At 40.4% G+C, this 17,072-nt stretch overlaps 1 protein-coding gene across 1 annotated transcript in view; it reads left to right on the top strand.

Moving 5' to 3' along the window:
• LOC131037601 (zinc finger CCCH domain-containing protein 24) overlaps positions 1-17,072 on the top strand; it is a 139,885-nt gene that overhangs the window by 71,715 nt on the left and 51,098 nt on the right. The window contains exons 6-7 of the mRNA XM_057969784.2: positions 10,922-11,054; positions 11,131-11,284. Of these exons, the coding sequence (XP_057825767.2) occupies positions 10,922-11,054; positions 11,131-11,284 (287 nt within the window). The remainder of the gene's footprint in view (positions 1-10,921; positions 11,055-11,130; positions 11,285-17,072) is intronic.

Here is a 17,072-nt window from a genome sequence, read left to right as displayed (position 1 = left end):
ATCCTGAGATGCCCAAGGCCTTCCTTGTACATAGTTAGTTTAGTTTGCTTTAGTTTTTGTCGTTTGCTTTTCTTTCGCTTTGGTTTGTCTTTTGTTTTGTTTTCGTTTTTAGTTTAGGTGTTTTGTTTTAGGTTAGTTGTTTTGCCCTGAGGGGTATCCATTTGAAATTGGGTGATTTTATCATGTAACGCTCTGACTTCCCGCTAGGTTGTTGGTTGCATTTGGGCAATCATGAGGTCTTTTGGAATTACAAAGGGAGTTTCTTTTAATAAAGCTTTGAGTCAGGACGTATTTGCATTGAAGCAAGATTAGCTTATTGAACTCACGTATTTTCGTCCTCCAGTTATTATATCTTTTCACACTTATAATCTCCGAGTCGTTATGGTTTCCAGGCGAAGCTATGATCAGTGAAAAATCTAAAGTCTGACTTCAGCGCCACCGCAATCCTCAAACCCTAGTGAGCTTCACTACTCACGAGCCAAAAGAATTGACGGAACTGAAAAGCAGTATCAAAAGAAAAAGTGAGAAAATGAGAAAAGAAAAAATCAAAAAGAAAATGAGCTGACAAAGAAATATCAAATTGGCTAAAAGGGAATTTACGAATAACTCCATCGGGGCTATAGACGCCTGGCTGGCAATGGAGCAATGTTCGTGAGCTTGCGGCGATAACCTCGTCGGGACTATGGACGTTTGACTGGCAGCGAGACTCTATCCAGGATGCTTTTGGAGTTCAGACAAACTACGTAGCTTATCACAAGGGAACCTGAAGATCATGATTGTCTTGTTGAGAGGAATTAACGCATTTGCACACACATGGGTAACTGTGGACTTGATACTTTGTCTCAATATGATAGTCTCTTCTTGTAAGTGTTTCTTAACTCCTGGTTTTGTTGAGGGAGGTTTTCTAAGTTTTTCTTCTAGAAAGATTGATTCCCAAATGTTTTTCAACATTTCTCAGTGGTGTCGCCAGATGTTGTGACCATTTCACACATCGCCCCATTTAAAATGGGGACCCCCTCTTTTTGCTCCTTTTTGCTCGCTTTTTTTCTCCGTTTTTTAGGGTTTTGGTTTAGTTTGTCAGTTGTTTGGATTAGGGTCAAGCCTTAGGGTTTCCGTTTCTGCGTTTTCAGGCCAGAGTCCAGTCAATCTTGAGAGCTTTTTGAGCTTCCTCTCGTAGGATGCAATTTTGAATAAAGTGAATTCGCCAGAGGCTAAGTGAGTTTGTGTAGTTTCAGTCAGAATTTTGAATGCAAGTCCAAATTTGTCTAAGTGTTAATGATGAGATTTTTGATTTTTGTCCGATGGAGTGATTTTGACCAAATTTTGAGAATTTTGATAATTGATCCCGGGCATTGGAAATGACTTGTTTTTGCCTTGTGAAGTGATTAAACTCGTAAAATCTTGATATTTTGGCCTGTAGAAGCAAAATCGCTCCTGTCCCTCAATGAAGGACCGGAGCTCGTTTCTCAAAATTTTATTGTCTTTGCAGGATCAAGACGAATTTTTGATTGGAAGTGATAAAGGGAGGCATGTTCTTTCCGTTGAATATAATTTGAAGAATTTCGCAAACACGGAACTGTGCCAGGAGCAAAAATCGCTCCTGTCCCTCAGTGAAGGACCGGAGCTTAAAATCCAACATCACCTTGTCCTTGCAGGATTTGAACGATTTGACGATTTGAGGAGATCAAAGGAGATATGTTTTATTAGTTGAATATAATTTGAAAGTGCAAACATGAGGAAAACTTGACATAGAAGCTAAATCGCTCCTGTCCCTCAGTCAGGGACCAGGGCGAAATTCAATGATAGCTCCCGTCCCTCTCCCAGGGACCAGAGCGAAATTCCTCATAGGGCATGTTTTGGGCAAAGATCAAGTAAGTTTTGCGTTTGAGGCAAACAAAGAAGGTGTAATGAACCTGTTGAAGACAAATTGAAGATTGCAAGACACCTGATGAACTCCATATTGGCCTATTCGCTCCTGTCCCTCAGTCAGGGACCAGAGCGATTTCTTCCTTAAATCAATTTCTTGCCAAGTTAGAACAAATTCCAGGCCAAGGATGAATGAAAGGGTGCAAAACAAGACCGTTGAAGATAAATTTGGAAGTTGGCAAAGTGTAATTGAGTCTACAAGTACAAATTCGCTCTTGTCCCTCTCCCAGAGACCAGGGCGAAATGTTAGTTATCTTGCCTTCCACTCAAGTTCAAACCACTCCAAGTCAGGATACAAGGAGGCAATGACGTTTGAGGTGTCTTAACGAAGAACGAAGTTACAAAGACCGCCAAGGATGAAGGATTTGCACTAAATGTCCAAGATCGCTCCTGTCCCTCAGTCAGGGACCAGAGCGAAATCTCTAAACATGCTTAAGTTTTGAATGATAATCACGTTTCAAGCGTTCAAGAGGGATCAAAGGACTTCATTCTACATTGTGAAGGCGATCGTAAGTTGATAAGAACAAGGATGAGCCCAGGATACCAAAATTCGCTCCTGTCCCTCAGTCAGGGACCAGGGCGATATTCACTACACTAGCCAGTTCTTTCAAAAGTCACGCTAAGTCAAGAACGTACAAAGTTGCACAGGGTCAAAGTGTCCTTAAGAGGATGATATGGGAGGAAACCAAACATCAAAAGGTGATCAAATTTGAGCCAAGAAGCTAATTCGCTCCTGTCCCTCAGGCAAGGACCAGGGCGATATTCATGAAATCTATCATTCGTCCCACAAGATCACGTCAAACCAGGGTACACAAGATCGAAGATATCATTTTGAAGAGATGAACAAGGAGCCAAGGTGTAAAAACAACGAATTTTGGCTAGAACATAAAGTTCGCTCCTGTCCCTCACCAAGGGACCAGGGCGAAAACCATTCAAATGTCACAGGTACCTTGTTAACGACAAGTAAAATTTGCATGAAGTGAAGGAATAATGTTGTTACTCGCCTCATGATGAAAATTGGCAATCAAAGAAACAAGGATCAAGGAGAGAAGCAAGATCGCTCTTGTCCCTCAGCTAGGGACCAGGGCGATATTAACTACATCACTCATTTTCTCCCAAGGATCACATCAAAACGAAGTTGCATAAGGTTGAAAACATCATTTGGAAGGTGACAAGCAAAAGGTGAACGTCAAAAGATCGCAAATTTGAGCTAAAAATGGAAGTTCGCTCCTGTCCCTCAGTCAGGGACCAGAGCGATATGGTTTGTATCTTTCCACCTCTCCCAATTTTGGCGCTAAAACATTTTTTGAATTTTATTAAATGCTAAAAAATCGATAAATTTAAATATTCAATTAAATGGCATTTAAAAAATTACGCATGAGCATTTAATTAATTAATTTTGCCTATTTTAAAAATCGAATTAATTAAAAATGAAGGCATTTAATTAATTAATTACTATTTTAAATAAAATCAAATTGAGCGCTTGATTTAAATTCTTACAAAGTCGGCCTTTGGTTTTTATTTAAAAATTGCTTTTAATCAATTTATTCACCAAGTCGGCCTAAAGGTAATGGGGGGGTAAGCGCCTATAAAGGAAGGTGAATTATTTTCATTTTCAAATCATCATTCAAACTTTATTAGCATGCGATTTGGAGTAGACAAAGAGGTGTGCGAATTGTGTTTAAAGAGTGCGAATTTCCATTCAAAGGAAGGTGCGAGCATCATCAAAGGAGGTGCGAACTTAGTTTCAAGTTGAGCGAATTTGCCAAAGACTACGTCAAAGACCCCCCAAAGGTGGCGAATTGCTAAAGTGGACGTTCGTTTGAAAAGGATCACGTGGAAAAGCTTCAAACATTGATTTTTGCCTAGGCGATTCTCTTTATTTTGCATTTTAGAGTTAGCTCTCAAGTAAGGTATGGCGAATTCTTGTTTTGTTTTGAATGTTGATCGTCATGGCCTTGAATTTTGAATTTTGAAATTTTGAATTCCAATAGCTCAATCGTTTTTTAGGAAATGATGACTCAAAGACTTATCATGAAGTTTCCTAAAATTAATCTAATCTATGTTATACATTGCAAGATCTGTTACTTATTGTGAAATGTTGTGTAGGTATGGCGACCCCGAAGGCGGGAGCATCCACAAGTCGTCCAGCTCTCATGAAGGAAGATCAAAAGAACGAAGAACTGGAGACCAAGATCGTGTCTAAGTGGAGCAACATTGGAGATACCAACTTGGGCAACTTCAGCACGAAGAAGTTTCGAGAGGTCCCCTACATTGGCAAGCCATCACCTGTCGCCCGGAGGATAATTGAAAGTGGCATCATTAAGGCGGCCGGCTTCCCTCCAGCAGTTCAGTGCCATGAATTGATGATCGAGTGTGCTCGTCATTATGATCCTCAGTCAAGAACAATCGTGTCCAAGGAAGGAAACACTTTGGCGTATCTTTCAGAGGAAGCTATAAGCGAGGCTTTCCATCTTCCAGAGCACAGAGATATGGTCTACAAGAGCATGGAAGGAGCCAGGTCCATGTACGAAGATGATCCAGATGCTTGTCTAAGCATCATCAACAAGAACTGGTTACTTAAGAGTCGTCCTCGCCTGAGTAAGATCCCGAACACACCACATAGGATCGATTTCCAGGAGGAGTACAGAGATTTGATTACAATGCTCAACCGAGTCACAGGAGCCCCTCAAGCTTTCTACTTTGAGAAGTGGATGTTCTACTTTATCCAGGTAATAGTTCAGGGAAAAGGAACAATTCATTGGGCTAGGATGATTAGCCATTGCTTGGATGTACAGTTGAGAAGACTGAAAGCTACCAAGTCCTTCCACATGAGTTCATACCTCATATATGCCTTGATCAGGAGCTTTGAGTACGCAGGACTACCTCACAGAGGAGTGATTGGAAGAGGACCCGGCGAGGTCAGAGTTTTTGATTCCTATGTCCACTTGCATCATCCGCTAGGAAGTAACTACAAGTTAGTTAATGATACCTTCACGATGAACATCACAAGGACGTTGCAAGGTGGGATTCACAACAGATTATCTCAGGATGCACAGGAACTAGTGAAGAGGTACGGTGCTTGGTTTATCCAATTTCCGAAGTTTACTTATATCAGAGTTCATGGATGTCCTTCACCTCCATACATGTTGCCGAGATATCCGACAGACAGAATTGTGTTACTTGAGGTAACAAGACAGTTGGCAGCTTATGCGAAGGCATTCAGACACAGACATGGGAATGGAGTTCCGGTACCTATCATATTGGGCAATTCAGTTGAGGTATGTCCTAATGCTTTAGCCATGGATGACTCAGAGAAGGAGTTAGCTTTGTATTCTTTTTCATTCTTTGCGTTGAGAGAAAGCTTTGATCCACATGGATATATAGAGGAGACAGTCGGTAGGAAGTTTAAGCATGAGTATTAGATAGAAGATTTTATGATGAATCTCTTAGATGATCTTGAAGTGAAAAGAAAGATGCATTCTAGATTGCCTTTGGATTTCATCAGGAAATGCAAGATTTACAGAGTGACCGACCAAGCTCAGGACAGTGGCAGACATCTCTAGTCATCCTATGATCGAGAAAGCAAATCAGTAAGGTTAGATTGGAATGAGCCCGAGGTTGTGGATCTAGATGCTTTGATGGCTCCAGTCTTGTCTTGTACTCGCAGATGGGTTGATGTGCATCATCAGAAGTTGAGAGAGCAAGGCATAGCTATGACTTTCACTTTGGAAGAGAAACCAACCGAAGGTGGAGCTAGTGTAAGCGAAGGCAATCCTAATCCCAGAAATACAAGTGAAGGCAACCTTCGAAGTGCAAGTGAAGGCAATCTCCATCCAAGAGGTTCGAAGAGGAAAGAGAGACTGGAAAAGATAGGATCTTCCAAGAAGAAGCAAGGGGCCAACTGAGATCGCTCATCCGGCACATCTTCTCGACAAGAGAAGAGGACACTTGAAGTGGAAGAGTCTATGGAGTCAATGGTACAGAATGATAGGTAGGAAGAAGGACAGGCACCGCAAGGGTCACCAAGTGGATCTCTCCAAGATTATGAGCTACATGAAGACAAGAACAATGACGAAGTAACATCTCCTCCCAGAGAAGAAGAAACATTGTATAAGGAGATACAGGACAAAGAGACAAGATCGGCCATCCCAGATTGGTTGAAGGAAAGATTGACGAAGGTGATCGTGATTGAGGACGAAGACAATGTAATTGATTTAGAGAGCCTTGTTGGACATTCTCAGGAAGTGACAGAGAAGAAGAAGGCTACCAAGATGTCCAAGATGATTAGAGATGAGACTGGATCCAGAAAATTACAGATAGCTACACCAGCAGTGGACAAGTATGAAGGGGAGATCCTAGCAGAGGAATATGATATAGAAACATTTGAGCTAGGTCCATCCACAGCTGAACAGACAATGGATGATGCCACCGATTCATTTGAGGCCTTGAAAGATAAGCTTAGAGAAGAAATGGAGAAGAATAGAAAGCTTGAGAGAGAGGTCGGTGCATGGAGAACATATTTCAGCCATCTCAATGAGCCTTTGAGACGTCAGGATCCAGCAAGATCACCAGTGCAGGCACTTCCCCTTCAATCAATTGGTGAGGCAGAGAGATTTAGTAGTATGGTCCAGCGTATGAGTACTTGGATGGACAAATCTCATACAGTTGCCGTAGAATTTGCAACAAGGATGATGAAGACTATTCATAGGGCTATCCAGGTTCTTGAGATCATCCACAACTTGATGATAATGGTAGCCGCTTTTGCTCATACCAAAGATGTTATCATTCCTGTCTTGCGAGTAATCAGACAAACATCGAGGAAGGTCTTAGCACAGGAAAGGATCATGGATGGAGGACCTCACAGTTTACTTCAGTGGTCGACCTTACTGCAAATGAAGGAAGTGCTCTTTGAGGACATTAGTACTAGATGTAGCCATGTTGAGGAGGTGATCAACCCGATCCAGGATAGAGTATTTGAGGTACTACGTACCATTCTTGGCAGGAGAATCGAGGTTGAGACAGATGTGGATTTGCAGGAATTGGAAGATAGAATCAAGGTCATCTTTTGCAAGGACGCTAATATCACAGATGAGCAACAGGATCAGATGTTTGCTACCATGCTCCTGATTGAAAAGACTAAGGAACTTGAACCTGAATGGGACGCTGCTCTTCTCGAGGCATTTGATCAGGTCATCCACTTGGAGGAAAGAATGAAGAATCTTCCCGAGATTCCAATTGCTGAAATCGAAGGAATCGTATCAAGATTCATTGCATATGCTAAAAAGGAGCATTGGAAAGGGAATAAGATTCTAGATGAAAGGTTGTTATAGATGACATGTCACCTTAATTGTCATTGGTCTATGTCTCCTAGGTTTTTGTGCCAAATTTAATATTTGGCTATGCATTTAATATTGTTCAGTAAAAAGGAGGCTATTTGTAACAAACCCTAATTAGGGTTTAGGTGTCATGATCTTGACCGTTGATCTGCCTTTTGATCTGGACCGTTCATTGTAATTGAGGATGCTATTTATACCCTCATTTCATTTCATTTTGTAACTAGAAAGAGAGAGAGTTAGAAATTATTGATGCATTAGAGATTAGAGTTTAGAAGTAATTTACTTTTGTAGCTAGATTGAGCTTTGAGAAAAGAATTCAAACAATTGTTGTACATGATGACTTTGAGATCAATGAAATATTGAAGTTATGGTGTTTTGTTGCAATTCTCTTGGTTATCTTCATGGTTGTTCAATTTTTCTTGAATCATTCTCAATCAAAGTAGAGTGTTAATTCGAAGGACAAAGTGTTGGACTTGATCTTTGGTAGGATTCACTTTCCAAACCACTAGCTTCTTGCTGATTGTAGGAACGCCTTGCGTGGTGGACTGGAGATATTTGAATCACTTACACTTTCAATCGTTGTTGTATCTTGAATATGTACCTTCGTGGTAGTGTCCTTGATCTTTGATGTGTTGAAAAATCATTTGTTACCTTAGAAGATCGCATCAATTTCAATTGAGTTGTTAATTTATGGCAATATTGAAGTTGGGAGAATCTCACCAAGTCTTGTCTACATTGAGTCACTCTTAGGGTTAGACTAGATTAGACCTCTTGCAAACCCTACTCTTTTGTCATTTTTTGAAAGTTTGTTTAGTTTAGCAAAATCTTCGGCAACGTAAGGCCCCTTGATGACACAGCAATCACAACGACCACTGGTGCTTACCACACGTAGAGACCCTACTAAAAAGAACATTGGAGTCATCCTAACTGATCCTTCTTGCGATATTTTCAGCAGTTAGCAACTTTATTCAAGAGAGGATAAGATGCCTTTGGGTATTTTATTCTGTGTATGATTGTGTACAAAATACATGTCAACAGTATCTTGGGCGGACTTTTGATGTTCTACCTTTGCATGGCGGAGTTTTAAGATCACTCCCAAGGCATCTCCAAGGTATAGCGGAGTTTGAGAACCCCTCTTCATGGCTTCTCCAAGACATGACGGACTTTTAGTCAACCTCTACATGGCGGACCTTAGACAAGGCTCACTCACCTTTTGGATAGGGCGGACTTTTGATACCTCTCACACATGGCGGACTTTGAAGGCTTGCCAACTGTCATGACACTCAACCTTATCCATTTAGCCACATTTAGACAAAATTTTGGAAAATTTCAAAATTTCACATTTTAACCAAAGTTAACCCAATTAACTTGAAATTTGAAATCTATATTTAGGCAAACCATTTGAAGCGATACCACCCCCTAAAATGTAGGGAACTAGCTTTTTTGGTCAAAACTTGGAAATTTTGGGTCCCGGTCGAAGCTGGCCAGTGGTGTTAGTGCAAACCCTAGATTCCCATCCCGAAAAAGCAAAAAGCAGGCACCCCTAAAAAATAGGAAAAACTTTCTAAAAATAGCCATATCGGGGATCGGGCTGAAAATGCCAAAAACAAAACTTCCTAAAAAATAGGAAAAAGCAAAAAAGCAAACTTTCTAAAAATAGAAAGTTGTCCGAATTCACCCAAATCAATTGCGATCTTCGTCCTCCAGCCTTTCTAACCACTTTGGTGGTGTTTGTATTCTGGATTCATATGATTTGCAAAAACTAACTTTCAATCCTTAGGACTTGAACTGCTCAATACTGGGCAAGGCTTGGTAAAACTGAAGCGGAAGGCCATAGGACACTAACAAAACCCTAGAAAGCAAGAAAAGAGAGGGTCCCCATTTGCAATGGGGTGATGTGTGGAAAAAGGTCACAACAAACCACAAAACCACTTCAAACTTTATTCATATGCCAGCTCAATATGCCATTACAAGATCAACACATGGACTGATAACAATAACTATGTCTCAGATTTTCTGAGGACAAATAGTACTCACAAACTCATGCACAACAACTGAAATTACTAAGAAATTATGGTGTCTTAAGAACCTGGTATGGATCGCCCAAGAGAGGCGATGAAGAAACAAGCAATATCCTCCTCTAATGTGCAAAATCGAAACTCCCTCTATGTCGACCTGCATCTGTAAGTGGAAGTCTGAGATGTCAATGTAGATGGCAGTAGAGCGGCTCCAAACTATCTCCAAGCTGATCGGTCTCAATGCTAGATGAAGGCGTCTCACTGAAATGTGAGTCTCAATGCTCATTCATGAAGATATAACCCAAATCGATGGGTTCTTTGATGCACAGGTCCGTCTGATCACACACTGAAATATGTCTTCAAACTAATGTCCAAAAGGAATCACCTTGCTTCCTAAATGATGTCTCTGTCCTCCAAGGTGGAAATCGATGCTCAAAGATGTTGAAGGAATCAAAATCGTGGGGAGGGTGAAGTCTGCACCAATCGGATAAATGTCAACAACTCAACTTGATTCACCTCCAAATACACCAAAATAACATCGCTTTCTTCCTTAGGCAATATCGCTTCCCTCAAATATATGTAAGCTTGCATCTATCATGACCCAAGAACGAAATCATGGCAGCATGTAGGTCTGAAGCAAACTCCTCAAGTCTGATATAATAACTCCAGAAGCTCAATGTGAAGAACTGAGTGCTCCTCACTCACAAAGCAACCCTTCAGATGATCTTCCACCTCCTTAGTTATGCGGATCGAACCCTTGGCTCCACAACTCAATTCAAGAGATAACAAAACAACTGATGCCAAAACATGTATTCCCCTCTTCTATTTATCCCTTTTCATAACTCATCATAGACACCTTCTAGAAGATAAGGGTAGGTACACTTTATATTATTTTATTATACATGTTATTTTAATGCACTTTTAAAATATTATTTCATTATTAATTAAGTGCACACGTTTCATGATATGTGTTATCTCCTTGGATCACCAAAATACCAAATAATAATAAGATGTGAAGCCACCAATCTCCGCCACGTCGTCCCCCTACACAACTCCTTGGCCTATGAGGGTCAATTATAGGCCAACCTCGTGAGTGACCACGTGCTAAGGAGAAGGGGACATTACAATGAGAATCTTATGTAAGGTTAATACATAGGATTATGTACAATAGTTTTACAATTACTGCTCACTTCTTTCAACATATTGCTTGATGCTTACATTTTGGCATAGGTGTGGAACCAATTTCCAAGTATGAATTGCTTTTGTATTCGGTATATTGTTTTTCTATTATTTTATAATTCATGCCCATTTAATTTCTTCCATCACATGGAGATTGTTGCTTTTTAACTCGATCTGTTGTTAGAGCTTGTTGTAGTAAAGATTAGTTGTTTGATCATTCATGTCAATGGGAATCTTATGTAAGGTTCATGTCTCAGATAATGTAAGAGATATAATTACCCTTACAATTACCTATTCAAGGTAATGCCTAGAATTTCATTTTATGGGTTGCCTTGGGATCTTGACATTTTTGCCCATTTTGATGAGAAGGCACATGGTGTTAGTTTTCCTTCAAACTTGTATTATTTGAGCAGTTTGAATGCTCCAGTTTTGTGACAGAAATTTTCGTGAAACTTGCAGGTGGACTTGCATGTCAGTTTGAGGGTATTCTTAATTCACCTGTTGTAAATGGGTATCGCAACAAGTGTGAGTTTACTGTTGGCCATTCAACAGATGGTGAAATTGCAGTAGGCTTCCTGCTTGGTAATTTCAGGTAGGCAATTTCCTCTTTACCATCTCTTTTAGAATTATATGAATTATTTTACTCATTTATCATTTGAAAACTCCAGGGAGGGATTGACAGCTGTTGAAGAACCCACAAAGTGCCCAAATGTTTCAACCACTGCTTGCAAATTTGCATCAATCTTTCAAAACTTTGTGCTGTCATCTCCATTACCAGTTTGGAACAAGTATCAAAACAGAGGTTTTTGGCGACTTTTCACTGTAAGAGTCAAGAGCTTCTCTCTGTTTATTTGCATACATCCCTGATAAGTTCATGTACTTGGAAAAGGTTTTACTCTACAATGCATTTGATCATTTTCTTTTTAGTTGTCATTTGTAGATTTTTAAATGTGTGCAGCAATTAGCTTGTTTGTTTTGCTAGCCTTGTCATGCCATTCTGACTTATCACATAATTTCCTCAATCGGGTATCATATAGATTCTATTCAGGACATCTCTCTTTAACTTTTTTCCATTTCTACCAATATGTCAAATGAAGGTCACAGAACTCTTTGAGGACCTGACAATTCTGAGTCTGACTTAAAGCTGTTCTAAATGAAACCTGCCGAGTCTGTTTTGGGTGCAAGTCCAAGTCAAAAATCAGCCCACTTAGTCTGTGCCAAGTCAGAGCATGGACACACTGTAGCAAACTAAGGGTAGAATTTAAGTGTATTTTTGAACCCAAATTGGCTTGTCAGTTACCAATGCATATTATGCATATAAAATATATATACATACAGTGACTTCTTAATAGTGCAAAACAAGCCTATAATTTGAGGACAAATTTCAAAAAAATTAGATGTAGCTAGTGTTTATTGTTATATCTGATAAATTAAATGGATGAAATAATAATATAGATAAGAATGCATACCAGATATAAGAGTAAAATATATCTTTATTCGCACATGAAATTATTACTCTGAAGAAGACCAAAGATGGTCGGCCAAGGATTACAATTGATCCGACTCTACCATACTACCTTCCTTGACATACACAATATATTTAAAGGTCTCGACGGCTGCCAACAGGAACATAACCATCAACCAACGAATGCTTATAACTATCGGAGAGTGACAACCCACTTAATACATTGGAAGATAACCAATATTATCAAACATAACAATAGGCATTGTACATGACTACATCATTCCCCCCGAAAGAAAAAGTCATCTTTCAGACAAGTATAGATCAAGTAATATTTAGAAAGATTGATGACAAGAGTGTAGACAATGACTTGGACTGGACAACCCCAACTTGTAGTGTACTTGCCAAATCAAATGGGGGTTGGAGGGCAACACCCTTAGCAAGGTCAAGGGGCAGCGCCCATTGCAGGGGTCTGGGGGCATCACACATGATTTTTGTGATTTTTTAAGATACCAATAACTCCATGGCGCACAATTAATTTTTAAGACGCCAAAAGCAATGCTGATGAAGCCAGATATAACGATTTCTTGTCAACATTATGTTCAAGTTGTACTCTCCAGTGACATTTCAAGACATGTTCCACTGTGTGTTGAAGATGTATGGAAGGATGGCACTAAGATGACCATACAACGTATGACCCCGAAATTGTTTTCACATGCTGTTTGGTAGGGTCTATCTCGTACAACCCAAGTGGCACCTCCATGTACGACTTGCAACTTTTTCTCACGTGTGGCCTGGAATTGACATACAACTTGGTTATTTGTTCTTCGTATGACCTCATTCCCACTTATCTGTACGGTGTACTCATGTACAACCTTCTCTTTCTTTCGTACGAATTCCTCATGTACAGTTCACCTTCTTCCACATACGGTGTGTCATCATTATTTCTATACGGCTCCTTGTATTTGCTTGTGTATGGTCTTCTTTGTATGGCTCTTGTACCTAGCTCATGTGCGGTCCTTTCCTCAACCCTGTATTGCTTCCAAATGTTGCTTTGGTCCATGTGCAGGCTCATGTATGGCTTTCCCTTCCCTCGTCCATATGGCTCACGTCCACTCTCATACAACTTCCTCCAACTTCTCTTCACCTTCATGTACAACCCGACCCCATACAATTCCCTCGAGCCTGACCTCGTACGTAATGTGAGGACTTGGCTTGCATACGAACTTTGCACTTCCTCAATTTCGCCCATTTGTAGCATGTTGCAGTCGGGGTGGAAGACTTCGTAGTCCTCCATCTGCTAATAAAATGATCCATTTAGAGAATTTGTTTCATCCTCAGAGCAATCTTCCAGTTCCAATACCCCTTCATCATTCGGTTCCATCCTCTTGCTTTCTTCCTTCGTACTCCACTCTCCATTTCCAGACTTTCAGTTTGAAGATGCCAGTTCTTTACTCACTGTGTGATTCCTCAAGTTGATGACATACTTCCTTCTCTGACTCTCGATGGAGTGTGTGTTCCACTTCCAATTGTGATCTGCCTTAGCAATGATTAACCACCATCTCTCGAGGAGAGCCTTGTACAACTCCTTTTGTAATGGGATGACGATGATGTTCAGAAAAATGAATTGGTAAAAAAACTTAGTTACTATTAACTGAGGAAAGGTTACAATATATAGAGATTACAAAATGCTATAGATATTAATGAAGACACCTACTTCTAACTACCTGTTACTGTAGACATTTAAGATATCTAACAACAAGTTACATTATTGACCATTAACATTAATAATATTAAATATTATTCTAACATCCTCCCTTAATGGTCAATCTATCAAAAACACCAAGTTGCCCCCTAAATTTTACAAACTTATCTGGGCTCAGAGACTTGGTGAGAATATCCATAATTTGATCCGCTGTCAGAACATACTACAACTGAACTGATCCGTCTTCTACCAGCGTGCGGATGTAGTGACAATGAAGCTCGACATGCTTGGTATGTTCATGGAAGATTGGATTTTTGGCCAGTTTGAGCATCCCTTGATTATCAATATACAAGGGAGAAGGACCTGCTTGCGACATCTGCATGTCAGAAAGCATCCTTTGGAGCCAAATTGCCTCACATGCGGCCTTGATTGTTCCCCGGTATTTAGCTTCGGTCGAGGAAAGAGACACAACCTGTTGCTTCTTGCTGCTCCAAGTGACGACACCAGTACCCAAACTAAATATGTACCCAAAAGTGTATTTTTTGTCATCCACCGATACTGCCCAATTTGAGTCAGTATAACCAATCAGCTTCGGATCGTTGCACCTGCTATACTTCAGCCATAGGCTGAAGTGCCTTTTACATATCCTAGCACTCGCTTCGCTGCAATCCAATGATCAGCTTTTGGGGCTGCCATGAAGCGAGAGATGTAGCTAACAACAAAAGAGTCTAGTGGCAGTGAGGTAGATGAGGCTGCCTACTAGTTGCCTGAATTTGGTTTCGTTTGCTACAGGTGAATCAGACTTGGCCGATAACTTCAGCCCTTTCTCCATAGGTGTGGAAGCAAGTTTACAATCCTGTTTTCGAAACTTGTCAAGCAAACTGTGGGCATACTTGGACTGTGAAATAAAGATATTGTCATCAGTCTGCCACACTTCGACACCTAAGCAATAATGGAGAAGCCCTAAATCAGTCATGTCAAAAGCTTGGCACAAGTCCTGTTTGATGGCTGTATTCAAATCTGTTGAATTGCCAGTAATGATTAAGTCATCCACGTAGACAACAAGAAAGAGGATATCATCATCGAAGAGTTTGACATACAGATTAGTGTCAGAGGGACTACGTTGAAAACCATGTTCAACCAAATACTGATCAATCTTGAAGTACCAAGCCCGAGGGGCTTGCTTTAGACCATATAGGGCTTTTATCAATTTACAAACCTGATGTTCCTTACCAAGAGCCTTGAAGCCAAGAGGTTGAGTCATATAAACTTCTTCTTGCAACTCACCATTGAGGAATGCACTCTTAACATCCATCTGGTGAAGTTTCCATCCAAATTGAGCTGCAATGGCGAGAAGAAGACGAATTGTGCTCATCTTGGAAGTAGGAGCAAAAGTCTCATCGTAGTCAATGCCCTCCTACTGTGTAAAACCCCAAGCAGCCAATCTGGCCTTGTACTTATCCAAAGTACAATCTGCATGATACTTGACTTGTAAATCCATTTACAGCTGATAGGTTTCTTCCCAGGAGACAAATCAGAAAGAACCCAAGTGGTATTCTTCAGAAGACTATGGTATTCTGTCTCCATAGCCTTTTCCCACTCAGGGATGCCTTTAGCCTCGAAATATGTTTGGGGCTCATGGATGCTGTGGATGTTGGCCATAAGTGCAAAGTTGACTGCATTTTGCTGCTTTCTCTTACGGAGAACTGACCTATCCTCAAGAAGCTCATCATCACGAAGATCTCCTATTGTCTTGGCCCACCATTTAGGCCTGAGGGTAGAAGTACCAACATCTAGCATTGGAGGAACAACATCCCTTGGAGTTTTCAGAACAAAGTCATTTGGGTGCAAATCCTGTGACAAATCAGGTGGTGCTGGATCGGTAGATTCCTCATCTTCAGAGTCAGAATGCTCTAAAGCCCTCCCATCATGGGAACCAAGAGGAAGACTAATACTAACATCAGAAGTCTTCATAGACATAACACATCCAGTAGTAGATGGCATAAATGGACCAGTAGTCTCATCAACCACAACATCACAACTGAAAATGAGACGATCTTTCTCCACATCAATCAACCTGTAGGCCTTGTGGTTGTCGTTGTAACAGGTAAACATAAGTGTTTGGCTCTTTGAATCCAACTTAGCATGCTTGGCGTCTGGAATCCAGACATGAGCGGTAGGACCAAAGACTTTCAAATGGCCCACTTTAGGCTTGCGTCCTGACCAGGCTTCTTCAAGAGTCATCTTCTTGACGACATGTGTAGGTGACCGATTTCGAAGGTAGACTGCAGTGTAAACTGCTTCAGCCCAGTATTTCTTAGGAACTAGCTTGCCGGTTCGGGTTCAGGCATCGGTTTGGGTTCGAAGAACCGGTACGCCTGTACGACAAAATTTTGAAAAGGGGTTTGGGTTCGTTAGTACAAAACCATGTAAATTTTATATATATATATATATATATTTTAATATTTGTGCAGCCTATAAGCATGAATTAAGATTAGCATGTCACATAGCGTCATATAAACAACAAAACAAACATAAACTTGTAATCATACCATAATAGCATCATATACATCAAGTTTAATATCAAAATGACAAAATATTCAAGTATCCCTATCTCAATAGTAGGTTTCAATTGGGTAGATCTCATATCTTGCCCTGCAGCTCATGCTCAGAAACTGGGCTCCTTGTTTTGTAGAACAACAATTGCTCAGATTTGCTCTTGCTCTAGCCAAACATGTTTTGCAACCTTGTACTGATATATCTCTCCAACACTGAACTAAACCATATAATGTTCCACTAGCATTATATTTGGTTGTTCCAATAGCAAAACACTTATTTGCAGGGATGTAAGCTTTCTCAGACATATTTGACAGAAGGCTGCTGGTTGCGTTCTCAAAAGCATCTCTACTTTTAGTAATATCCATCGTGTTCACCAAGAGAATTCTTTTAGTATCTAGTCTTGAAATGAAATTAGAATTGTGATAGTGCACGAAACAGTCATCCAACCATATTTTCCCACCTATGTCGTTGGGGCAAAGGTTGTGAGGTGTTTTATTTGCTTCCATTGCACATTTTGAGCATCTATCTGCTGATATAGTTCTAGTGCACTGGAGCAGACCATAGACCTTACTAGGAGATTGGCCATGGGAAGAAGTGTTAAACCCTGAATTTTTAGGTGCATTAAGATACAAATCGTTCATAACTAGGTTTAAGTTTGTGGAATAAGTGCTGCCATTGGTGAAAGTTGAGGAATTATCGCGTGTGCCATGCGTAGATACAAATGACTGATGGAAAATTTTGTACAAACAGCAAAAAGAGGACGAACCACCTAGGCGGAATTGAAAAAAAAAAAATTTGGCATAAAAAATCACTTTTTGGGCCGCCTAGATGCCTAGGTTCTCTGTGGTTCTCTTTGGTTCGACATGGGTTCGCCTGGGTTCGAT

The sequence above is a fragment of the Cryptomeria japonica genome, chromosome 11, assembly GCF_030272615.1.
Source record: "Cryptomeria japonica chromosome 11, Sugi_1.0, whole genome shotgun sequence".
In the NCBI taxonomy this organism is placed as follows: Eukaryota; Viridiplantae; Streptophyta; class Pinopsida; order Cupressales; family Cupressaceae; genus Cryptomeria; species Cryptomeria japonica.
This window is presented reverse-complemented; position numbering and strand designations above follow the sequence as displayed.